This window comes from Acyrthosiphon pisum, chromosome X (assembly GCF_005508785.2).
Source record: "Acyrthosiphon pisum isolate AL4f chromosome X, pea_aphid_22Mar2018_4r6ur, whole genome shotgun sequence".
Taxonomy (NCBI): Eukaryota; Metazoa; Arthropoda; class Insecta; order Hemiptera; family Aphididae; genus Acyrthosiphon; species Acyrthosiphon pisum.
In genome coordinates, this window is record NC_042493.1 from 71,508,770 (window position 1) to 71,528,514 (window position 19,745).

Consider the following 19,745-nt stretch of genomic DNA (forward strand, 5'->3'; position numbering starts at 1 on the left):
AAGGAGCTTTATTATCAACGCATAGCGCCCGCCATAAAAAAATTCTAGATTTACCACCGACGTAACTGAAATTGAAGTGAAAATTATTCTTTACTTTGGTTATAAACTATAATATAAATATTCCTGTCCATTACGAGATAAAAATATATTTTGATCAATATTTTAACAGATATAGGTATAGGTACTTGTAGATCTCGAGACTTTTGTTTTTCATCAGCTCGTCTGATCGTATCTATATAAAATAATATTGAATATTTAAGATATTTGTATAGTACCTATAATGAATATTCGATAATATTAAAAATGTATATGATGGATAATATATAATATATTATAATATTATTATTATGAAACAAATGGCAGGTAACCATAAATATATTTACCTTCCAATTTCGTCAACCTATTTTTCAATTTCAGATTTGTTTCCTTCATTTTTTGAAACTTTTCTTTCTCAATACTACTGGATACTGCAGCTGCAGGCTCTAAATTGACTTGAATACCTGCGTTGATAAATTTCTCACCCAGACTTACCTAAGATATAAGAATAATCGCATAGGTAATATTATGTGTTAGGTGCATCGCATAGATGCATTATACAATACTATATAATATATAGTATTATCACTATATTATTATTGTAATTTATAAGTCGTAATTTGTTTAATTTTTAGTACCAGCATATCGAATTTCCTGGATTCTGTTTTCGTAATATTCCTTAATACTCCACGATCAACACATTTCATCATTTTCTTTGGCACGCCCTTCCGTAAAACATGATACGATTCAATCAGATGACTTCTGTTTAAAAATACTAACACTCCGACAACACCAACACGTATAACTCCGATAATTAAACTCATAGGTAATATTCTCTTTACAAATGCTTATGAAGTCACAACTGAAAATTATAACACTTAGGCAAACCGTTGAACGAACAATAATTGAAAATAAAAACAACGAATGACAATAATATTGTTTACTTTACACATTACGTTGTCATGTTTTCTCATCAAATTAGAAGACAAAAAAAAAGTATTTTTCTTATTTATTTATGTCAGAAGACACAAATTATCAAACCTCCTTGCAGTAGCACGCTACCTACTCGATATATTTATCCTCTACAAGGATAATGTGTAGAGCATAAATATGTTTTTGTTAATAAGTAGCCGCGATAACGAAAAGTAAAATAGAAAAATAGAAAATTAAAAAAAAAATACAAATATAGTACAATGCAAAATAATAAGCTAACCAAACTACTTAAAAACTACTATTGGAATGAATGCAGCACTTCTGTCAACCTAAAAAAACAATAAAATTATGGAACAAAAATAATAATAATAACAACCAAAATTACCTTAATTAAATACAACAACACCACAACTGACTGCCACTAAATATCTAGAATTCTAAAAAAAAATATTTAAAAACATTTAATTTTGAATAAACCATAATAAAAATAATCAAACGTAAATTGTAAATATAACAGATTATGTTATTGTGACGAAGACCCGACTAGATATTTATTTTAATTTTATTGTTAACATAATACACGATACCATAGACAAAACTATGGACTGACCTGACTGGCTTCATATATAGTTCCACATATGCTCCTTGCTTTTAATTAACATTTTTAAGAGTTGTTAAATCTTGTAAAATGTAAATTCGATCTAATTTATTTTCAATGTTTTTTTTTTCTATTTTACTCAAGTCTTCATTTTACCTAATATGTATGTTTCCTCTTATAAGTACTCATCACCACCATCACAAGCATTGCTTCAAAGAGGTAAGCAAATACATGTTAAAAAAAGCAACTAAATGTAGGTAATCAGTGTTGTTGTTTGTAAATAAAGTAAAGTAATTAGAGTACAGAATGTATAGCAAAAAGAGAATAATACCAACAGTATGATACGATATTTGTGTTGGTCATTTTAATAATAGGTATCGTGGTAACATGTACTACAACTTACAAGTAATAGGTACAAGTATACAACTAATATAAATAATTGATGAGAAATAATATAACAGGAAAAATGTCATTATATAATAAAATTTTAAATAATTAATATTCATTACCTATTAATTAATTAAGAATACAGTTTATGATTAGCAATTTTACGGAATATTTGGATTATGGGAATGGAAAAAAAACTACAAAAATAACTTGTTATACTTATTGTTTTTAACGAGTTGGATTATATTATTTTACACATTCAATTCAACTAGTTAAGACATATAAAGTTATTATGAATTAAAAGTTACTTAAAAAATAACGTTCTAACTAGTTTGTCTCCAGCTTTGGATTTTAGAACCGTGTTTCCCAACCTACCTATTTGTCGTAATGTTCGTAAACTAATAAGCAAACATATTGATTGGATTTTAAAAAAAAAAAATGAATTTAACCGAAAATTCATTAAAAATTCCTGTTATATTTTATTTGGTAACACTATGTCACTATGTATAATAATAATAATGTAAATTTTGAAGTACAACTAGTAGGACACAAGGTAATTATATGGTACATTTTAGATTTAAAATCAGATTTTCCCAAAATAAATACAAATTGAATGGGTTTTTTGAAAAATATTAAGAGGACGTCACGTCTTGTGCAAGAACTAAAACCGAGGCAATTATTGATCATGTTTTAAGCCCATATGCAATTGATATTGTAGTTTCTGCTTTGTCTAATGTTCCATATTTGAGTTTGTGCACTGATGGTAGCATTCATGGTAGTACAAAAATGTTTCCAGTATTAGTACAAATATAGATGAATTTTGAGGAAAACATTGATGTAAAATATGAAGAAACTAAAATTTTCTTAAAAAATAGTCACATAGTCACACATAACATTATGTAGTCCAAATTAACACTCATATGAATTGCCTAAATATTACTCCTTAAAACATGACACTCTCCAACCACCTTAAAATCGGACATTCTGAAGTAGGTATGCGTAATTTACCAAAGCTCATTGGTCTAAAACGGATGGATAATACGTGTGCTTCGATGATCTTAACATCAAAATGTCGTGAAATACAACCGAACATACAAGAGGTTTCTTATAAACACATATTTTGTATTTTATACTTTATAAAACACGACGAATCTTCGCACGAAAGAACTTTAAGGATCCGTATATATAATTGCCTACATTGGCCCCTTTTCTGTAAGTATTTTCATTATAATAATATAGTATACATTTATTTAACAAATACAGGACTACAACAGAAAGAAGTATTATTATTTAACACGTCATATAATATGATCGTCATTTAAAATCTAATAACACACAATTTATAATAAAAATAATAATACATAGGTATTTAGTTTTAAACAATAAAAACTATTTGTAAAATAGTTTAATAAAACAGTAATATAATAAGAAAATTCTTAGTTATCAGTACAAGCAGGCACGGATCCAGAGCAAAGATCTGGGGGGGGCCTAACAATTTTTTTACAACACAAATACAATTATAATAAATTATTATCCTTTATTCTTAATAAATAGTAGATATTACGTATAATAATATATTATATTATCAGACATATATTATGTGATTTAAAATATAGTAATATAGTAAGTTTTAGGATCTGTAAAATTATAAAAAAATATGTCTAAAATATGTCTGGGGGGGGGGGGCTGGGCCCCTAGGCCCCCCCCCTGGATCCGTCCCTGAGTACAAGTGATGGTATAAATGATCATTAGTCTTTTCAGTTCACATAGTGTTAAAAGCAAATGAATTTGTTAATACTATTGTTGAAAAATAATATAATAATTTAATTTTTATTACGAATTGTGTATTTTTAAATAAATATTATATTATGACGTATTACATTATTTTACTTAAACGTACTAATAAATAATCATATTGTGTTAAATATAATATTATACAGAAAATTATTGTAGAAAAGAGGCTAATATAAAGGTATTTGCAGTACGAAAAATTCTTTTCTGCGAAGGTCCATTCGTGAGCTCTTATCATAAGAATTTACAAACACGGAATATTAATAAATTGTTGTTGACTCGATGGTGTTGAACAACAAACCACAGTACACCTAAATAATAATAATAATAATAATAATTCTTTATGGTATAAACTGTGAACAAACATCACCACCCGTCCCGTCATAGTATTATTTATACTTCGTGATAACACTGACAAGTGACGACTGACGATCCGCGGCTGGTTCGGTCGCTATCGCGTGGAATTTTATTTTTTAATGCCGTTGTTTTCGATTACAATTATAATTAATGTCATAGGTATTTGTCCGTTCTTTATCACCAACTGGCAACTCTATAGACATTAGATAAGTAGTAAGTAGACCACCACGATCGATGTACAGTGTCCATAAATCATATTAGTTCGGTTCTGGCACAGTTAAAAGTTAAAACACAAAGAGCGTTCTATATATATTATATATGCACACAGACACAAAGTATTCAACGATATAATAATAATAATAATAATCGTTTAGGCCTATTTACGTGTAGTTCCGTACGCCTTTTTGTAGAGGTATCATGGCTTTTCAACCCAACAGTACGGTCAAAGTATTGGATCCGATTCGAGAGAACTATGACAATTATCTGCTCATCGACGTTGGATCGAACATGGTGAACAAGAAGTTCAGCCGGGACTTGGAATCGGTGTTACAGAGAGCAAAAGATTCAGGTATAGTTATGCGACGCTATTGAGACGTTTTATCAATTGACATTTGTGTCGCCCAACTTTTTTGATTTATCTGGCACAACGGATATTATATAATATAACAACCTCCTATGGTATTGTTCACTTTCAACAACTGCGGATACATTATAACTGTTACATTGTGCCTATTATTTTATCCTTTTACAGGTGTTCAAAAAATAATTGTTCCTTGTACCTCTCTTAGAACGAGTAAAGAGGCGTTGCGTTTAGCAAGAATATATCCAGGAGCGTTATATTCAACGGCAGGTAAATGACCTACAAATCACATTAGTCTATAAAATGTTTATTTAATTAAATTAGTAAGGATCAATATGACGACTTTTAAACATATGCAATTAAATAAAAATACCTACCTATAATAGGTGAAGTAATAATTAAATTAGATTTCATTAGGTACCCATATGTCAATGTCTTTTGATCATTTATAGTTTAATTTTAAAGACAATTGTTTATTTATGCTAAAATATGAAATAGTTTACTTTAATTATAGACATTAAAATGTATGTTAGGTAGGTAGTAGGTACCTACGCTTATATAAAATAGGTACCTATGTAGTTGAAAAAATATTACATTCAATTAGGTACCTATTTATTTTCTACTTCTATTAACTACTGACTAATAGGTATTATTATAAGTGTTTGTTTATTTTATTATGTTTTATAGGTATCCATCCACATGAAGCAAAATCTTGGGAAGATAATTATTATGATGAACTGAGAGATATTGCTAAAAATCCAGAATGTGTAGCTATTGGTATATGTGGTTTAGATTATAACAAAGATTTTTCTTCGCCTGATATACAAAGAAAAGTTTTTGAACTACAGGTATTACTAAAATATATAAGTATAAAGTTAGTAAGAGATATTTATTTTAATTTTTTTAACTAATATTTATTATATGATTATCATTTGCAAACAACAGGCAACAGGTTAGAATAAAATGGTTGTATATTTTGCATGTTGAATTTAATATAACATATTATATATTACTTTATTAATATTTGTTTTTTTTTTTTATGTAGATTTCCTTGGCTAAAGAAATTAAAAAGCCCATCATGTTGCATCAAAAAGGAGCACATGAAGATTTTTTAAGGATTATAAAAACACATTTGCCTTTAGAACTTCCAGCAATTTTACATTCATTTACTGGTTCATTTGAAGAAGCTACTGACTACATAAACTTGGGAATGTACATTGGAATAACAGGTAACTTCTGTTGTTGCTCAATGAATAATGACAATATTATGTAAATTACATCATACAATATTTAAATATATAGTGTATGTAATAACTTTTAACAAGGTTCATATCCAATAATTTTAATATTTTTATTTTTGCAGGAGGATTGTGCAAAGATAGTTCTGGTAGCGGAATAAAAAAACTTTTAAGCGCAGGAACATTAACACTAGATAGAATACTAGTGCAATCGGATTCTCCGTTTATGTATCCAAATGCTAGAGCAGCAAATCTTACGGACGCATTAAAATCGAGCCTCACACAAAGGTATAGTTTCATACTAAATATACATTTTTAAATCACTATTAATTACTATATTATACTGTATTTACAGATCACTGGGATTTTTACAGCGTTACTGTACATTTCATCGAAATGAACCATGCTCATTACCTATTTTAGTGGAATTATTAGCCGGTTTTATTGCTAAAAAACCAGATGAAGTGGCTTTAGCAACATCAATTAATGCGCTTAAAATATTTGGAATGTCATAATTTTAACAACACTTCCTAAAGGTGTATGAATGTGTGTTGATTTAATTTTTTTTTTATTGAATTTATGATTTATAATTTATTATTGTTATTGTTCATCAAAGTGACTAGACAAGTTTTTAACTTTTAATAACTATTAGTCAAAATAAAACAATGAAAAATATATTGTGCCATTTAACAACAATTGTTATAACCGCTACATTGATGTAACTAAATAAATCATTTTACTTTATTTTTTCAACAGTTGTTTTGTATCTATTATTATTGATTTATATTTTATATTAATTAACACACTATTCACATGAGAGAAAGGTTCCGTATCTTAACAAAAACCAATCCTCCACACCGTACCAATTAGTAACTTTATAATTTATTGACAGAATACTTGTGGAAGAGTGGATAGAGTGGATCATCTGGCTGACACAGGTTTTTACAGTTTTACAGTATACTTCTATGAAACACTAATTTTTTTTCATAGAACAATACAGTTTCAGATCAATTTTATGAACGAATGGATGATGATTGACAACTGAAATGTACTCACTCATTTGCTGTAATAATATAACATTGAGTGTTACATTTATATAATTTTAATGAAATAAAATAAAAATTGACAAAATGCAAATAGTAAAAAGCTTTATGAATAAAAATTATTTTTGGTAGATTGAATAATGCATTCAGTTTTATTAACTACTATAAAATTAATTATTTCAACATCAAATTTTATAATACAAAATAAAAACGTAAAATGATTCACATATTTAGTACTTAAAAGTTATAAATTATGTAATATTAAATTTGAATGATTATATTTAAAATACTTAATTAATATTGTATAATAATATTCGTTATTTTTTTTAACTTAACTACTTCAAATAATGAAAAAAAGGAACATACTTAAAAATTGTTTATATAAGTTAGAAATAATTAAAATAAATGTAGAAAAATTGAAATAAAAATATTTATCATACAACAACTTAAAAACCGGATATTTATGGCAGTTATATTCTATACAGAAAGGCTAACTTCTACTCGCTTGATTACTTTATCATATGATGGTTCTAATTCATTATACTCAATATCTAAATCTTCTAATTTCACAAGTGAGTCACCTTTTTGGATTTTTTCAGCTTCTTCGGCTGGCATGGCCAACATAAGTTTGGTAGGTTTTTTCTAAAAATAAATAATTACATAAGACAAAAAATTCAACTGTTAGAAATCAGATCAATTATTTAATATCAATTACATACTTGAAATGGCCAATTCAATCTTGTTTTTACAAATTTCTTGTACTTTTCATATTCATCTTTATTCTGCCGATTGGTAATTTTTAGTAATATAATTTCTATTACACGACGGACTTGTTTCTAAAACAATTTTAAGTAAAAAATATTATTTAATTTAAAATAAAAATATATTTGATAGATTTCATTACAATAATGAGCATAATTAATTTGATATACATATGAATTACAATATTAAATATATGAAAGTAAAGCAACTTTTATAGCCAAAATAAAGAAACTATTAATATTTAACTTTTTGACAAAATAAGATATATTTGCGTTCCTAATAAAAATATATCAGTTTCAAACTCTAGTGTAGTCAAGTCTTCGATTTTCCCAGGATTTTAACACTAAGGCCAGTGTGCAGTGGTGTATTGGTAAATATATTTATGGGTATACGCACCAATAAAATATGTACGTAACCTAAACGATCAAATTATATCATCGTATATATTATATAACGTTATTGCAGTTCAATTAGTACATAGTTTTTAACATTATTTTATTAATTTTTTTATAATGTAACAATAGAAAATAAAACAAAATCAACTCGAATGTCAAAAAAATTAAAATAATAATAACATTATTATTATAGGTACAATCTATAGAATTTTCCACATAGATTTTTTGTATTCAATATTGGGTTTACTAAATTGAACTTAAAGTCTTAAAATACATTAAACACGACGCATATTGTTATATAACTTATATTCAATACCTACCTCAATTGATAAGTAATTCATTAATACATATAATAACGAATAACGTTTTTTTCCTATATGAATTATTAAATAAATTTTAAATCTTATTTGGTTTTCTGGTTATTTTGGAAGCGTATACCCGTAAAATAAGATTTTACCTTGGGTATACGCCGAAAATCGAAAATCTTCTGATGGGTATACGGCGTATACCCGCGTACCCGTACCAATACACCACTGGCAGTGTGTATTACGTGCATTTGCACTCCCTGGTATTATGAAGCAGATGCAGAAGCTGAACTTTATTCCTATTAAAATACAATAAATATTGTATTTTTAAATGTAGTATGTATTTACAGACATACACACTAGCGCAAATCATAGGGGTGCTTAGCACTCCGAATCTTGTGATGTGATTATTTTAAATATCTAGTAATTAAAAATCTTGGGCATATACCACTATCATGGGTAAAAAAAGACTATTATATTCATGTTTTCCCTGTTAATATATTAATTTTGTTTTTTAGGGTTAAGTGGTGTAATTGTAAATAGATAATGCACTATTTATAAAGAAAATTGAATATAGACCATATTATTATTATTTGTTTCTGTTAAATAAAATAAATTGACAGTTCTTTAAAAAATAAGTATTTGCAAGAATAAATCCATACAATATATTTTTATTTTATTAATTAATATTTACAATTGAGTCATAGGAAATGTTTTTTATGGGGTAATTGTTAATGGGTAAAATTTTCCAACCAATTATTTCGAACAAAAATAAAATGTTTGAAATAAAAAACCAAAGTATTCAATACCAAAAAGTATTTAATACAAAAAAAAAGTATTTAAAATACCATTCAAAATACTTCATGCTGAAAGTATTTAAAAAATTATTCAATACTTAAAAAAGTATTTGAATACTTTTACTCAATTACTTTTACTTAAATACTTTACAGAACTGCTTATCTCAATATAAATACAAACACTAAACATAAACAACATCCAATTAAAAATGTATTAACTAAAATAAATATTTTCCCCTAACTTTAAAACTTTACCTGGGGGAAATTAAATATTTACATATTATCATTTAACAATTACCCTGATTTATAATTACTCCGTTTTACCCTAAATGTAAATAATTGTTATTATAACTATGCTGATTGGAGCTATAAAATATTAAATATATAAATAATACGCATACCTATAATATGTTTAATAAATAAAATTATATAAATCTATAGTACAAATTACCTGGTTGACTTTGTAAAGATTTTTAAATTCTTTAACCATTTCTTGATAATGCAGTTTTTTCAATTTTTCTTCATCAAATGTTTTCAGATTATGAAAATTAGTAACATCTACAAAATCTCGAACAAGTTGAAATTCATCGTTTGGACTTTCAACTAATAAAAAAAAGCAAATTAATAGATACTTAAGCACATATATTTTAATTATTATATACAATTACTTAAATAAATATAAATTAATACCTGTAATATCAATAACATCTGATTTAGTAGCATAGTGTTTGTAAACAGAGTTCAGGAGCTTAGCACACAATCCTTTCCTTTGAAATGGTGGTAGAATTAACATTTGACTAATTCTTGGGCGGATTTTATCTGGGTAAGCATAATATTCATAGATTGTTGAATATCCAACTGGTGTATAACACAGATCACCATTTTCATTTTTAAAAATTTCATACCTGGAATTAAACTTCTTTTTATTATTATTGTTATAATTTTTACATAATATTTTATTAACATTAATACAGAAGAACATATTCAAAACGCTGTCGCTCAAGAGGACTTAATACCCGCATATGTTGTCTCCATCTTACAAGTGCGTAATATATCAAATTTTACACTCAACAGAACACGTGTAGATCTATTAGTTTAAAAATTAGAGAAAATTGACCCCTTATAAAATCTAAAGGTAAGATTATTATCTAGGCTACCTCGTGGGCTTTTTATTATATTTTAATTTTAAATCGAGTTACGAGTATTTTAAAATTGTAAATTGTTTGTACAGCTTAAAATATCAACTATTCAGTTGTTTTTATTAGTTTTGAAATTTCCCTAACCTAATATAGGTAAAATTAAATTTACAATTTCTATAATATAGTGAAGTATTAAGCCGGATTCACAGCTACGTTGTGTGTCATGTCATGCAAGAATGTGGTAACTATGGTTACAACTGGTAACCATATTAATTTAAAAGTTGAGCGGTAGTCATTTTTTGGTATATCAGGTTGCAATTTGGTTATTACATGATATCAAAAAAGTAACATTCTATCACAAAAATGTGATTTGATACACACAACGTAGCTGTGAATGCGCTTTTAATCATTTTGATTCCAATAAAAAAATATAAGTACATAATACAAAATTATATCTCACATGATAAATATCTTCCATTTAGAATCATCAAAATCGATGATATTTGATGAATCTATATACCATAAAACAAATGTCTGTAGTTGATTAAAATATTCTTTAAACTCGGTGTTCTCATCTTCAATTACATAGACTTCAAATTTCTTGTTTTCTTCATTATGGTCTACAACCATAGTTTAAAATATTAATATGAACGTTAACCTAAATTTGAATTTAAATTTATCTTACTTAAAATAAATTGATCTAGTTGATTTCCATAGGGCTTAAATGACGGCTCATCTTCTAAACACTTTTCAAATACATCAATGTTTGAATGGAAATTAGGAGTGATATAATCTTTAAGTTTCTCCATTATATTATCCGGCTATAAAATTAACATAATTTAAGAATATTTATTAATGATACATTAAACATATTAGTTTCAGTAGTTAGCATTGAATTTAACTGGTTGAGTTTAAACTTTAAAGCAAATTTGAGCTATCCCACTAACATAAGGATTCAAAATATATTATCTAAAATAAAAGATAAATTTAATTAGAACATTTTGAATAGAAGCAACTAACACTAATATTCTACTACGACTTGATGTTGTGTTTATTCAGTTATTATATCTTCTTAAAAAATATTGTTTATATGGTATTTTACGCTTATATATTGTTCTATAATACTTAAAATTTAATTTGATTGTTATGACGGACAACCATCAATGACTAGAATAATGCAAAATTAATAAGCATTTGTTCAAATTTAGTTACATTAAAATGTTATTTTTATTAGACTTTAAATTGAAAAAACAAGTTTGATCCATTTTAGATTCTGAGCGGAGCAATAAATGTACAATTATCAATTTTTTTTGTGTTAGAAAATACATTTATAGAAAAAAAAACCAAGAATGTTTATTCAAATGTTAATTTTATAATGTGACAGTTTTAATGTCTATTTAAAGAAATATCAAATTTTCCAATAAATTACTAAGTTAAAGTGTATTGTATTTAATAATTATTAATAAAACATAATTTATTAAAACAGGATTAAATTAATCCTATTTTCAAATACAATGACGTTTATAAAATTAAGTTATAGTTATGAAAACAATTATTTTAAATGTTATTGTAGGTAATTGACATTTTTACCATAGGTAAACATGAGAATTGATATTATAAACAACATAAACTGGTTGATTAATGTAAAAAAAAAAAGAATATAATACTTACATTCATACCAAATTTCTCTGAATCCACTTTTGAAGAATAATTTATATTAATATACAGCTTAAGACTACAAGCAGTATAATACATTTTTACAACAAGGTCTTTGTATCCAAATATTTTTTCCCTAAATTAAATAAATTTAGTTTAAACAATTCTATTTATATTCAACTGTTTCAAAACTTACATATTTCCAAATACTTGGTAAGTCATGTCTGGATAAAATGCTGCTTTTGGATCATTGATATCACTAGGCTTACGAACTTAAAAAAAAAAATATTAGGTATACATCATTTTAACATTAATATTTGTTATTTGTATTATAATTACCGAGTTTAAGTTCTAATGCACTATTGCTGCTTACAATATATTGTTCCATAATGATTAAAGATTAGAGGCTAATAAATCTGAAATAAATATAGTACAACATAAAAAATTAAATCCTAAGTATCGCCTATATTAAAATCACCAATGGACGGCCATAATTTGTCTGTCGAAGAGGGGGACATTTTCTAAAAAAAAATTTAATAATAATTACCAATACCTACCTATCAGAAAAATTATAAATTGCTTATTAATTAGGAAATTATTCCCAAAACATTAACTATAATATTATAATTATTATAATTTATGATTGAATAAGTTTAATGGTCACTACCAAATTGTATAACCACAGATTATAATATTATGGGTAATATTATTAAATATTTATTTAATCTGTGGTTTAAATAAAGCCATGGACATAATAAAAAATGTATTTAGTAAGTAAAAAGTAGTTAAAATATTGATTTTTTGTGTAGGATAAAAGCAGACATTTGAAAAGGGGTATGGAGATTTCAATAGTGGGACGATCCCCCTCCTAATGTGGGACGCCTAGTCACATTGAATACATTATAAATAGTACAATACTGGATATCTAACAATTATGACAGGCTGTCATAAAAACATTTTTTTGTCAATGGAAGGTTATCCATGTTATTGGACTAATAATGAATGTATTTGATGATGCCGGTAGAGTAGAAAGTTTTGTATCGAAAGATATATTACTTGTCTTAAACAGGTTAAAATTTAGGTATATTTCTACTTTACGGGACACCCTTTTTTTTGTGTTTTTTTTTTTTGAATTTTATGTAGTTAAGTACGCTGAAAACGATGGTGAAGTCAGAATTTGGGGCTCGGACTTAGTTTTGAAGTTATAACACTTCAAAGTTAGTATATAATACGTTTAATAACTCATAAATTTCCCGTCGCCACAGGCCGTCGTGGCCCAGTGGTGGTATGATGACTATGCCATAAAAGGTGAACCGAGCTCGAACTCGGGCTAGGTACCATAGTATTTTGCACTATTTACGTGTATCAATGGTACAATTGATGACCTGGTGGACAACTTACTTTATGTTGTGTAATTGTGCTTTTACACAGCAAATAGGGGGATATTTTCGATTTTAATGTCCGAGCGAGCGTAGCGAGCGAGTGGCCACGCTGGCAATAAATGTATACTTTAAAAACAATATTTTTGAAAACCTTAGTTCACCCGTGGTGGCTTGCACAGCAAATAGGGGGATATTTTTTGATTTTAATGTCCGAGCGAGCGTAGCGAGCGAGTGGCCACGCTGGCAATAAACGTATACTTTAAAAACAATATTTTTGAAAACCTAAGTTCACCCGTGGTGGCTTGTACAGCAAATAGGGGGATATTTTCGATTTTAATGTCCGAGCGAGCGTAGCGAGCGAGTGGCCAAGCTGGTAATAAACGTATACTTTAAAAACAATATTTTTGAAAACCTAAGTTCTCCCGTGGTAAATAACATATTTTAGAAAAACAAATTTTACAAAATTTTCTTGAAACCTACATTACAATTGTTAAAATCTTCGTTTATCAAAAAAAAATCACAATAAAACGATGTTCTTCGACAAGTTTCGAACGCCGGCACACGGGTCCGTAGGCCAGTGATACTACCACTGCGTAACTGTTTTACATATAATTTTTATGCATTATAGGTATTTAAGGGTTATTACATAAAGTTAAAACTTCAATTAGCTATAACTTCGAAACTAAGTCCAAGCCCCAAATTCTGATTTCACCAACATTTTTTTTACCCAAAAAATTACTAAGTCCCCCCCAAAAAAAACACAAAAAAAAGGGTGTCCCGTAAAGTAGAAAAGTTCCAAAATTTATAATAATAAAAAAAATGAATTTATGCATGATATCAAAAATAGAGCCTGACCCTGTAGAAAAAACTGCCATGTGACCGTAGGAAGTGAATGTATTAATGTTTGCAGAGCCATTAATAAAGTATACATTTAAGAAAATAATATATACCAAATGTTCTATGTTGTGAGGCATTACCAAGTATTTTTAATGACATCGAGCCTAACAATCATAAGACACAATTAAAAGTAGAATTTCAATTATTGTTTATCAGACACCTGTTACTGATTAAATTATGTTTTGTACAATGTCGAGAAATAATTTATGGTACGTATTGTTAAGTGTTAAATATTTAAGTATGAACATAACTATCATATAGACACAATTAAAGAAGAACGTATCAATTATTGTTATGTGTTATAAGATAACTGAATAGCACCTTAACATTTTCAAGGGGATAATTAACTAGGTAAGTAGGTAGTATTAATTTAGTGATAATATGATTGTATTAATGTAGTATTGAATTTTATAATGAAAAATGTATAAATGCCAGCAGTGCAAGTAAATTGTGTCCAGTTGCATTTTAGGCTTACACTACAGAGATAATGAGCGCGGACCTTAAAGTGATTTTTTGACACATTTTATATCCCCTTTCTTAAGAAATTTAACCTATTCAAAATTGTGAGAGTATTTCAACTTAAATCAAACTTTAAGATTCTCTTAAAACATACTAAATTGAGAGCCCAAGCCGGTAACGACTTATTATGCATTAATTTTATACTCCAAAAATTAGACAAATGTAACCGCAATGTACTTTTCACCTAAACCGACGTAAGTAGTTTGTGTTAAGTTCTTACCTATATGAACGAGTTGAAAAATCAGTCGAAACTAGGAATAGGCAGTAGACCAAACACTATATTAGCGATGGTGTGGAAACGGCACCTGCTGTCTGCTCGACAAAACTTAACAAATTCAGAATTCTGGTTGAGAATATATTACTTTACGCCAACGATGACAATGAAAAAAAAATGATAAACAAAAAATTGGCGGTCTGAAGACAATAGTCGATAATCAATGCCCCACACGCCTCACACGGTCTTATCACCAAACGGGGCTACGTCGTTATCGTCTAACACCTGATTGTGCGGCAAGATTTGTGGAGCCGAAGTCCGAGGACGTCATTATTAATTATTACCACGGTTTAAGATATACAACCATGTTTATTACGTACTAGCATCCAACACCTAGACTATACATAGAATGGGTATGCTATGCCATCATTTTGCGACTAATTTATCAATGATAAAATAAAGAGGGAAAAATTCAAATTCACATAACATTATTAGTCGCAAAATGGCGGCGTAGCATACCTGTATCCATAGTGCCCTAACATAAGTCATAACCAGACTTAAATGCTGAAAATCAGTGCAACTACGTCTATAGTACTCTAGTAGGCTATACAGATATTTTGGTGCCAAAGGTATTTTTCTACAGGTCTTCCGGTAGAGCCACCCATACCACCACATCACTACAACCACAACCACACCATCACCGTCGTAGCCGCGTCTTGTTAGAGGTACGACTTATAAGAATTTAAGGCCACCATCTTGCGAGTTGCAGCTATTCCGCGTGTACAGACGCTTGTTGTAATTTCTGTCAAGGTTTATATGAAAAAAAATGTCAAAAAGTAATGTTTCGGTTTTTACACTTTCACAGACTCACAGTACCTACTTGTAAAACAAACAATTTAAAGAGGACATATTGAATATGGATCCGTTAAGAACCCCTATTGATGATTGCGGGATAAATTCCAAGTGAGCATACTATACTCTTTATAATATACTTTATTACCTTGTTGGCTTATTAGAACTTGTAATATCGATGTAACAATCAATTTAGCATATTACAATAATTATTAATAAACAACCATAAATGGGGCATCACAACTACCTAGCACAAATAAGTAGTGTGTCGGCATTATGAAGACATATAGATCAGCATAATTGTCAAACTGATGCACTACTTATAGACATGCGAGTAACCATGATAAATTATATAGGTATCATCACAGCATTTTGATACACATCCTCCGCTCTTTACTTCGCCTTTATCATAGTTCTCCACTCCTTATTGGCTGTCAATCATATATATACATATATAATATCGAACAAAATCAACCAATGAGAAGTGGAGAACTACGATATTGGCCGGAGGTGAAAAAAATGCGTATCTACTGCGCAAAGCTAGTACAAATGTGATGATATTTATATAATTTGTCATGTGAGTAACACATAAGATACCTGTATCTTGGACCTGAGTAACGAATGTAAATGAATTCGGGGAGAAGGCTGTCTTGTGTGAAGTGTTGCTGTTATGGCATTAAAATTAAAATTTAGATATAACAAAGACAAGGGTAAAAAAAACCTCGAAAAAAACTAATACCTAGATACATAGGTTAAATGTTAAAGCTAGTGCACAACCTTTAAAATTAGCTAATCACATTAGAGAAAGCTTACAAACAATTGCCGATAATGAAAAACCATAATCACTCTTTATTAGAGGAACCTAGAATAAATAATACAGAATTACCGATATCGGTAGAACCAGGTGTAAATATCAACTGTATTAGATATGGGGTAATTAAAAACTTATAAATAATAGAAACTATAAACGATATTCAATTATCTGAAGCAAATCATACTCCACTTAAACTAGTAGGCAAAGCATTCATAATAATCAAAATCAAAGGCGATTAGAATTCCAGTTTACGCTGTAAAAAATCTTATTAGTGCGGTAATCCTAGGTACCTAATTCATTTTTTTTTTTTTTGGCTATAGGACAATTATTATATGTGACAATCAAACTTTTCGTTTAAAAAATGATTTGTTTGATAAATGATAGAAGTGTATTTTATAAAACTAGGTGTTATGTACTATTCATTTTGTGCTTGTATATTATGTATACATTAATAACCAATAAGTAAAAAATCAATTTTTTGCAATTTATGTTAGGTTTAATGATATAATACATAATTCTAGAGTATTGTCAATCCCACTTATTAGATGCGATGAACAATTAGTATTCAATAAAATGATTAAAGAGGAAAATATTAATTGTCAAGTCTTTAAAAGAATTATTAAAAAGGAAATTATTGATGATCATGTATTTAATGAAATTAAAGAGGAAATTATTGATGAAACAGACCATCGTAATGATAGTCAATTATTAAAAAAAAGGTATGAATTAAATTTACATCTTATTATAATATGAAATTTAAATTATATTATTTTTATTTTTGTACATTTTTTTATAATATATATCATATAGTTCTAGTGTGGTGCCATTTTCACTTAATGTAATATGTGGTGGTCAAGAATTTAATGAAAAAATTAAACAGGAAAACATTGATTGTCAAGTACTTAATGGAATTATTAAAGGGAAAATGATTGATGATCAAGTACTTAATGGAAGTATTAAAGAGGGAATTATTAATGATCAAGTATTTAATACAATTATTAAAGAGGAAATTATAGATGAAACTGACCATCCTAATAATGGTCAATTATTACAAGAAAGGTATGAATTAAATTTAATTATAAAATTTTTATTTTTATTTATGTTCTTTTAAACATGTGGTTTAACCTATAAAGAGATGGTTTATAAAAATCATTAATTGAAAAGATTTAGCAGGTGGGTACCGCTCTGCTGTACATTAAGTCATTGGCAGATCTAGGATTTTTTTATGGTCAGTGCTATGCGTTGATAATTAAGCTCCTTAGGCACTTATCATGAACAACTTGGTGGTTAAAATCAAATCAGTCTACAATGAATATGTTTATACTTTATAGTTCTACAACTTCCAGTGCCGAGCTAACTTTCATTGCCACCCCAAGACAATTATTTTAGTATTTTATTTTATTTCAGCATAATTAATTTATAATACAATAATAACAATAATAATATTATGTTCTGATACGTATACCAACTGAGCTAAGCTCTTATCTGGTATACAAAGTTCCTATAGATAAATAATACACAATATTATAAAGTAGTAATATATACAATTTATTATACAGTTAAAAAGTTCACTTCATTTTCTAAATATTCAATAGTATTAGTTAATTTATATTTCCAATATTAACATCTATGTTTCTTTAATTATTTATATTTATACATATCGACTTTATAATTTGATTGATACACATATTCTCATCAATCTCATGAACTATTTTACTAATTGTTTTTTATATGAGTTAATTATATCATTGGTTTAATTATTCTGATTTTCACATAAAAATTATATTAGAATATTTACATAATTTCCCAAATTGTTAAATATAGTCTTTAGCCTTTACCATGGCTACCATGTAATCGGGAGAACTTCTTGAACTGTTTAATGTTGCACTATATGGTTTTATATTATACTTTCCTGATCTCCTATATATTATTTCTATATCATTGAGTATGTGCATTAGTATGAAAATTATGAAAATTTGTTTAATGTACAATTAAACAATTTATAGATAGATAGTATGTTTGTGTGGCAAAATAACTCTACTGATGGGTACGGAAAAGAGTAGGCTACTTTTATTATATATTTTTGAGTAATGTGTACTGTATTTATGTCTGTTCTATTTGTGCCTTCCCAGGATATTATACCATATAATAAAATTGAATTACATAATGGCATATATAGTTGTCTTACAACTTTTATTTAGAAAACAAATTTTGTAAAATAGAATAGTTGAACATCTCATTACATTTTTAACATACTGTATATGACTTGATCATTTCAGATCGAAATTTATCTTTATTCCTAAATATTTGAATAACAATACCATATTAATTGGTTTATAGTTTACAGTTATGTATTATAAAGTTGTATCCATCAGGCAGCTGACTTGTGACTATTGGCATGCATACTGATTTATTTATGTTAAGGGATAACAAATATTTTTCCATCCAAATATAGATATCATATAAGTCACCTTTAAAACTTTCGTTCAATTCTTCCAAATTATCATTGACATTAACTAGCACCATATCATCAGAAAATATAAATAACTTAACTTTTAATATCATTAAATTATGTTATTGAGTTATATAAATTAAGAATGATATAAAGCCTAGTGAAGTATCTTGTGTGAGTCCATAATCTTTGACATAACAATACCATAATGAGACCCAATAGTGGTTAATTATTGTTTATTACCAGTGCTCGGAATGGAAAACTTTCTGAACCGGAACGTTATTCATTATTATTAAATACACGTAAAAAAAAGGCGGGTAAGTCGTGGATGTCGCTCTGCTGTACAGTAGGTTACAAGTGGGTTACTGTAATGGATGGAATTAAATTTTAATCCAATGATATTATATCATTGTATACGAAAAACGATTCTGAACGGAGATGATTTGTCAGTCTAGGATATATTATTTTTAAAGAAAAACTTATGGAGAACCTTGTACCAAATTTTAAAAACTTAGTTATAAAAGAAAAAATTTTTACGATTTTCAACCACTAAATTACTTGCAAATTTTCGCAATTTTGACATATTTCGTATAAATTT

At 27.6% G+C, this 19,745-nt stretch overlaps 4 protein-coding genes across 8 annotated transcripts in view; 2 read left to right on the top strand and 2 right to left on the bottom strand.

Annotated features, from left to right (window-relative positions):
• Positions 1-345: 345 nt before the first annotated feature.
• Positions 346-1,423, bottom strand: LOC115033154. Its single transcript, XM_029485239.1, has 2 exons — positions 675-1,423; positions 346-531 (listed from the first exon to the last, which is right to left on the bottom strand). Exons 1-2 carry the CDS (start codon positions 858-860, stop codon positions 346-348), a joined length of 372 nt encoding a protein of 123 aa, XP_029341099.1. The 5' UTR covers positions 861-1,423.
• Positions 1,424-4,144: 2,721 nt separating this feature from the next.
• LOC100161590 (deoxyribonuclease tatD-like) lies at positions 4,145-6,675 on the top strand. Of its 3 annotated transcripts, none has more exons than XM_008188372.3 (7): positions 4,145-4,437; positions 4,513-4,670; positions 4,854-4,952; positions 5,370-5,530; positions 5,728-5,911; positions 6,046-6,208; positions 6,276-6,675. In XM_008188372.3, the coding sequence occupies exons 1-7, from the start codon at positions 4,421-4,423 to the stop codon at positions 6,433-6,435; spliced, it is 942 nt and encodes a 313-aa protein (XP_008186594.1). In that variant the 5' UTR covers positions 4,145-4,420; the 3' UTR covers positions 6,436-6,675. The 3 variants fall into 3 exon arrangements, with proteins under 3 accessions (XP_008186594.1, XP_008186595.1, NP_001232973.1); XM_008188373.3 differs by having other exon boundaries at positions 4,146-4,315; NM_001246044.2 differs by having other exon boundaries at positions 4,230-4,315; positions 4,477-4,670; positions 6,276-6,673.
• A 329-nt stretch (positions 6,676-7,004) lies between these two features.
• Positions 7,005-15,206, bottom strand: LOC100158830 (histone acetyltransferase type B catalytic subunit). The gene is made up of 10 exons (XM_001943732.4): positions 15,036-15,206; positions 12,357-12,433; positions 12,214-12,289; positions 12,033-12,153; positions 11,047-11,182; positions 10,822-10,981; positions 9,913-10,127; positions 9,674-9,825; positions 7,683-7,799; positions 7,005-7,605 (listed from the first exon to the last, which is right to left on the bottom strand). Exons 2-10 carry the CDS (start codon positions 12,403-12,405, stop codon positions 7,441-7,443), a joined length of 1,191 nt encoding a protein of 396 aa, XP_001943767.1. The 5' UTR covers positions 12,406-12,433; positions 15,036-15,206; the 3' UTR covers positions 7,005-7,440.
• A 67-nt stretch (positions 15,207-15,273) lies between these two features.
• LOC100163660 (zinc finger protein 391) overlaps positions 15,274-19,745 on the top strand; it is an 11,176-nt gene continuing 6,704 nt past the window's right edge. The window contains exons 1-4 of one of the 3 annotated variants that reach the window (XM_008188376.3): positions 15,274-15,824; positions 15,895-15,992; positions 17,217-17,414; positions 17,506-17,754. In XM_008188376.3, the coding sequence (XP_008186598.1) occupies positions 15,946-15,992; positions 17,217-17,414; positions 17,506-17,754 (494 nt within the window). In that variant the 5' untranslated portion in view covers positions 15,274-15,824; positions 15,895-15,945. The remainder of the gene's footprint in view (positions 15,825-15,894; positions 15,993-17,216; positions 17,415-17,505; positions 17,755-19,745) is intronic. The other 2 variants (XM_001942667.5, XM_016807353.2) reach the window with 2 other exon arrangements.

Bases quoted from the DNA above. Each gene is read 5' to 3' on its own strand.
- LOC115033154 (XM_029485239.1), bottom strand. From the start codon at position 860: ATGAGTTTAATTATCGGAGTTATACGTGTTGGTGTTGTCGGAGTGTTA. The intron at 532-674 runs GTACTAAAAATT...CTTATATCTTAG, and splicing joins CCAGGAAATTCGATATGCTG to GTAAGTCTGGGTGAGAAATT.
- LOC100161590 (XM_008188372.3), top strand. The intron at 4,671-4,853 runs GTATAGTTATGC...ATCCTTTTACAG, and splicing joins ACAGAGAGCAAAAGATTCAG to GTGTTCAAAAAATAATTGTT. The intron at 6,209-6,275 runs GTATAGTTTCAT...CTGTATTTACAG, and splicing joins AAATCGAGCCTCACACAAAG to ATCACTGGGATTTTTACAGC.
- LOC100158830 (XM_001943732.4), bottom strand. From the start codon at position 12,405: ATGGAACAATATATTGTAAGCAGCAATAGTGCATTAGAACTTAAACTC. The intron at 11,183-12,032 runs GTAAGTATTATA...TTAATTTTATAG, and splicing joins CAGAGAAATTTGGTATGAAT to CCGGATAATATAATGGAGAA. The intron at 9,826-9,912 runs GTATTAATTTAT...TTTTTTTATTAG, and splicing joins AGATGTTATTGATATTACAG to TTGAAAGTCCAAACGATGAA.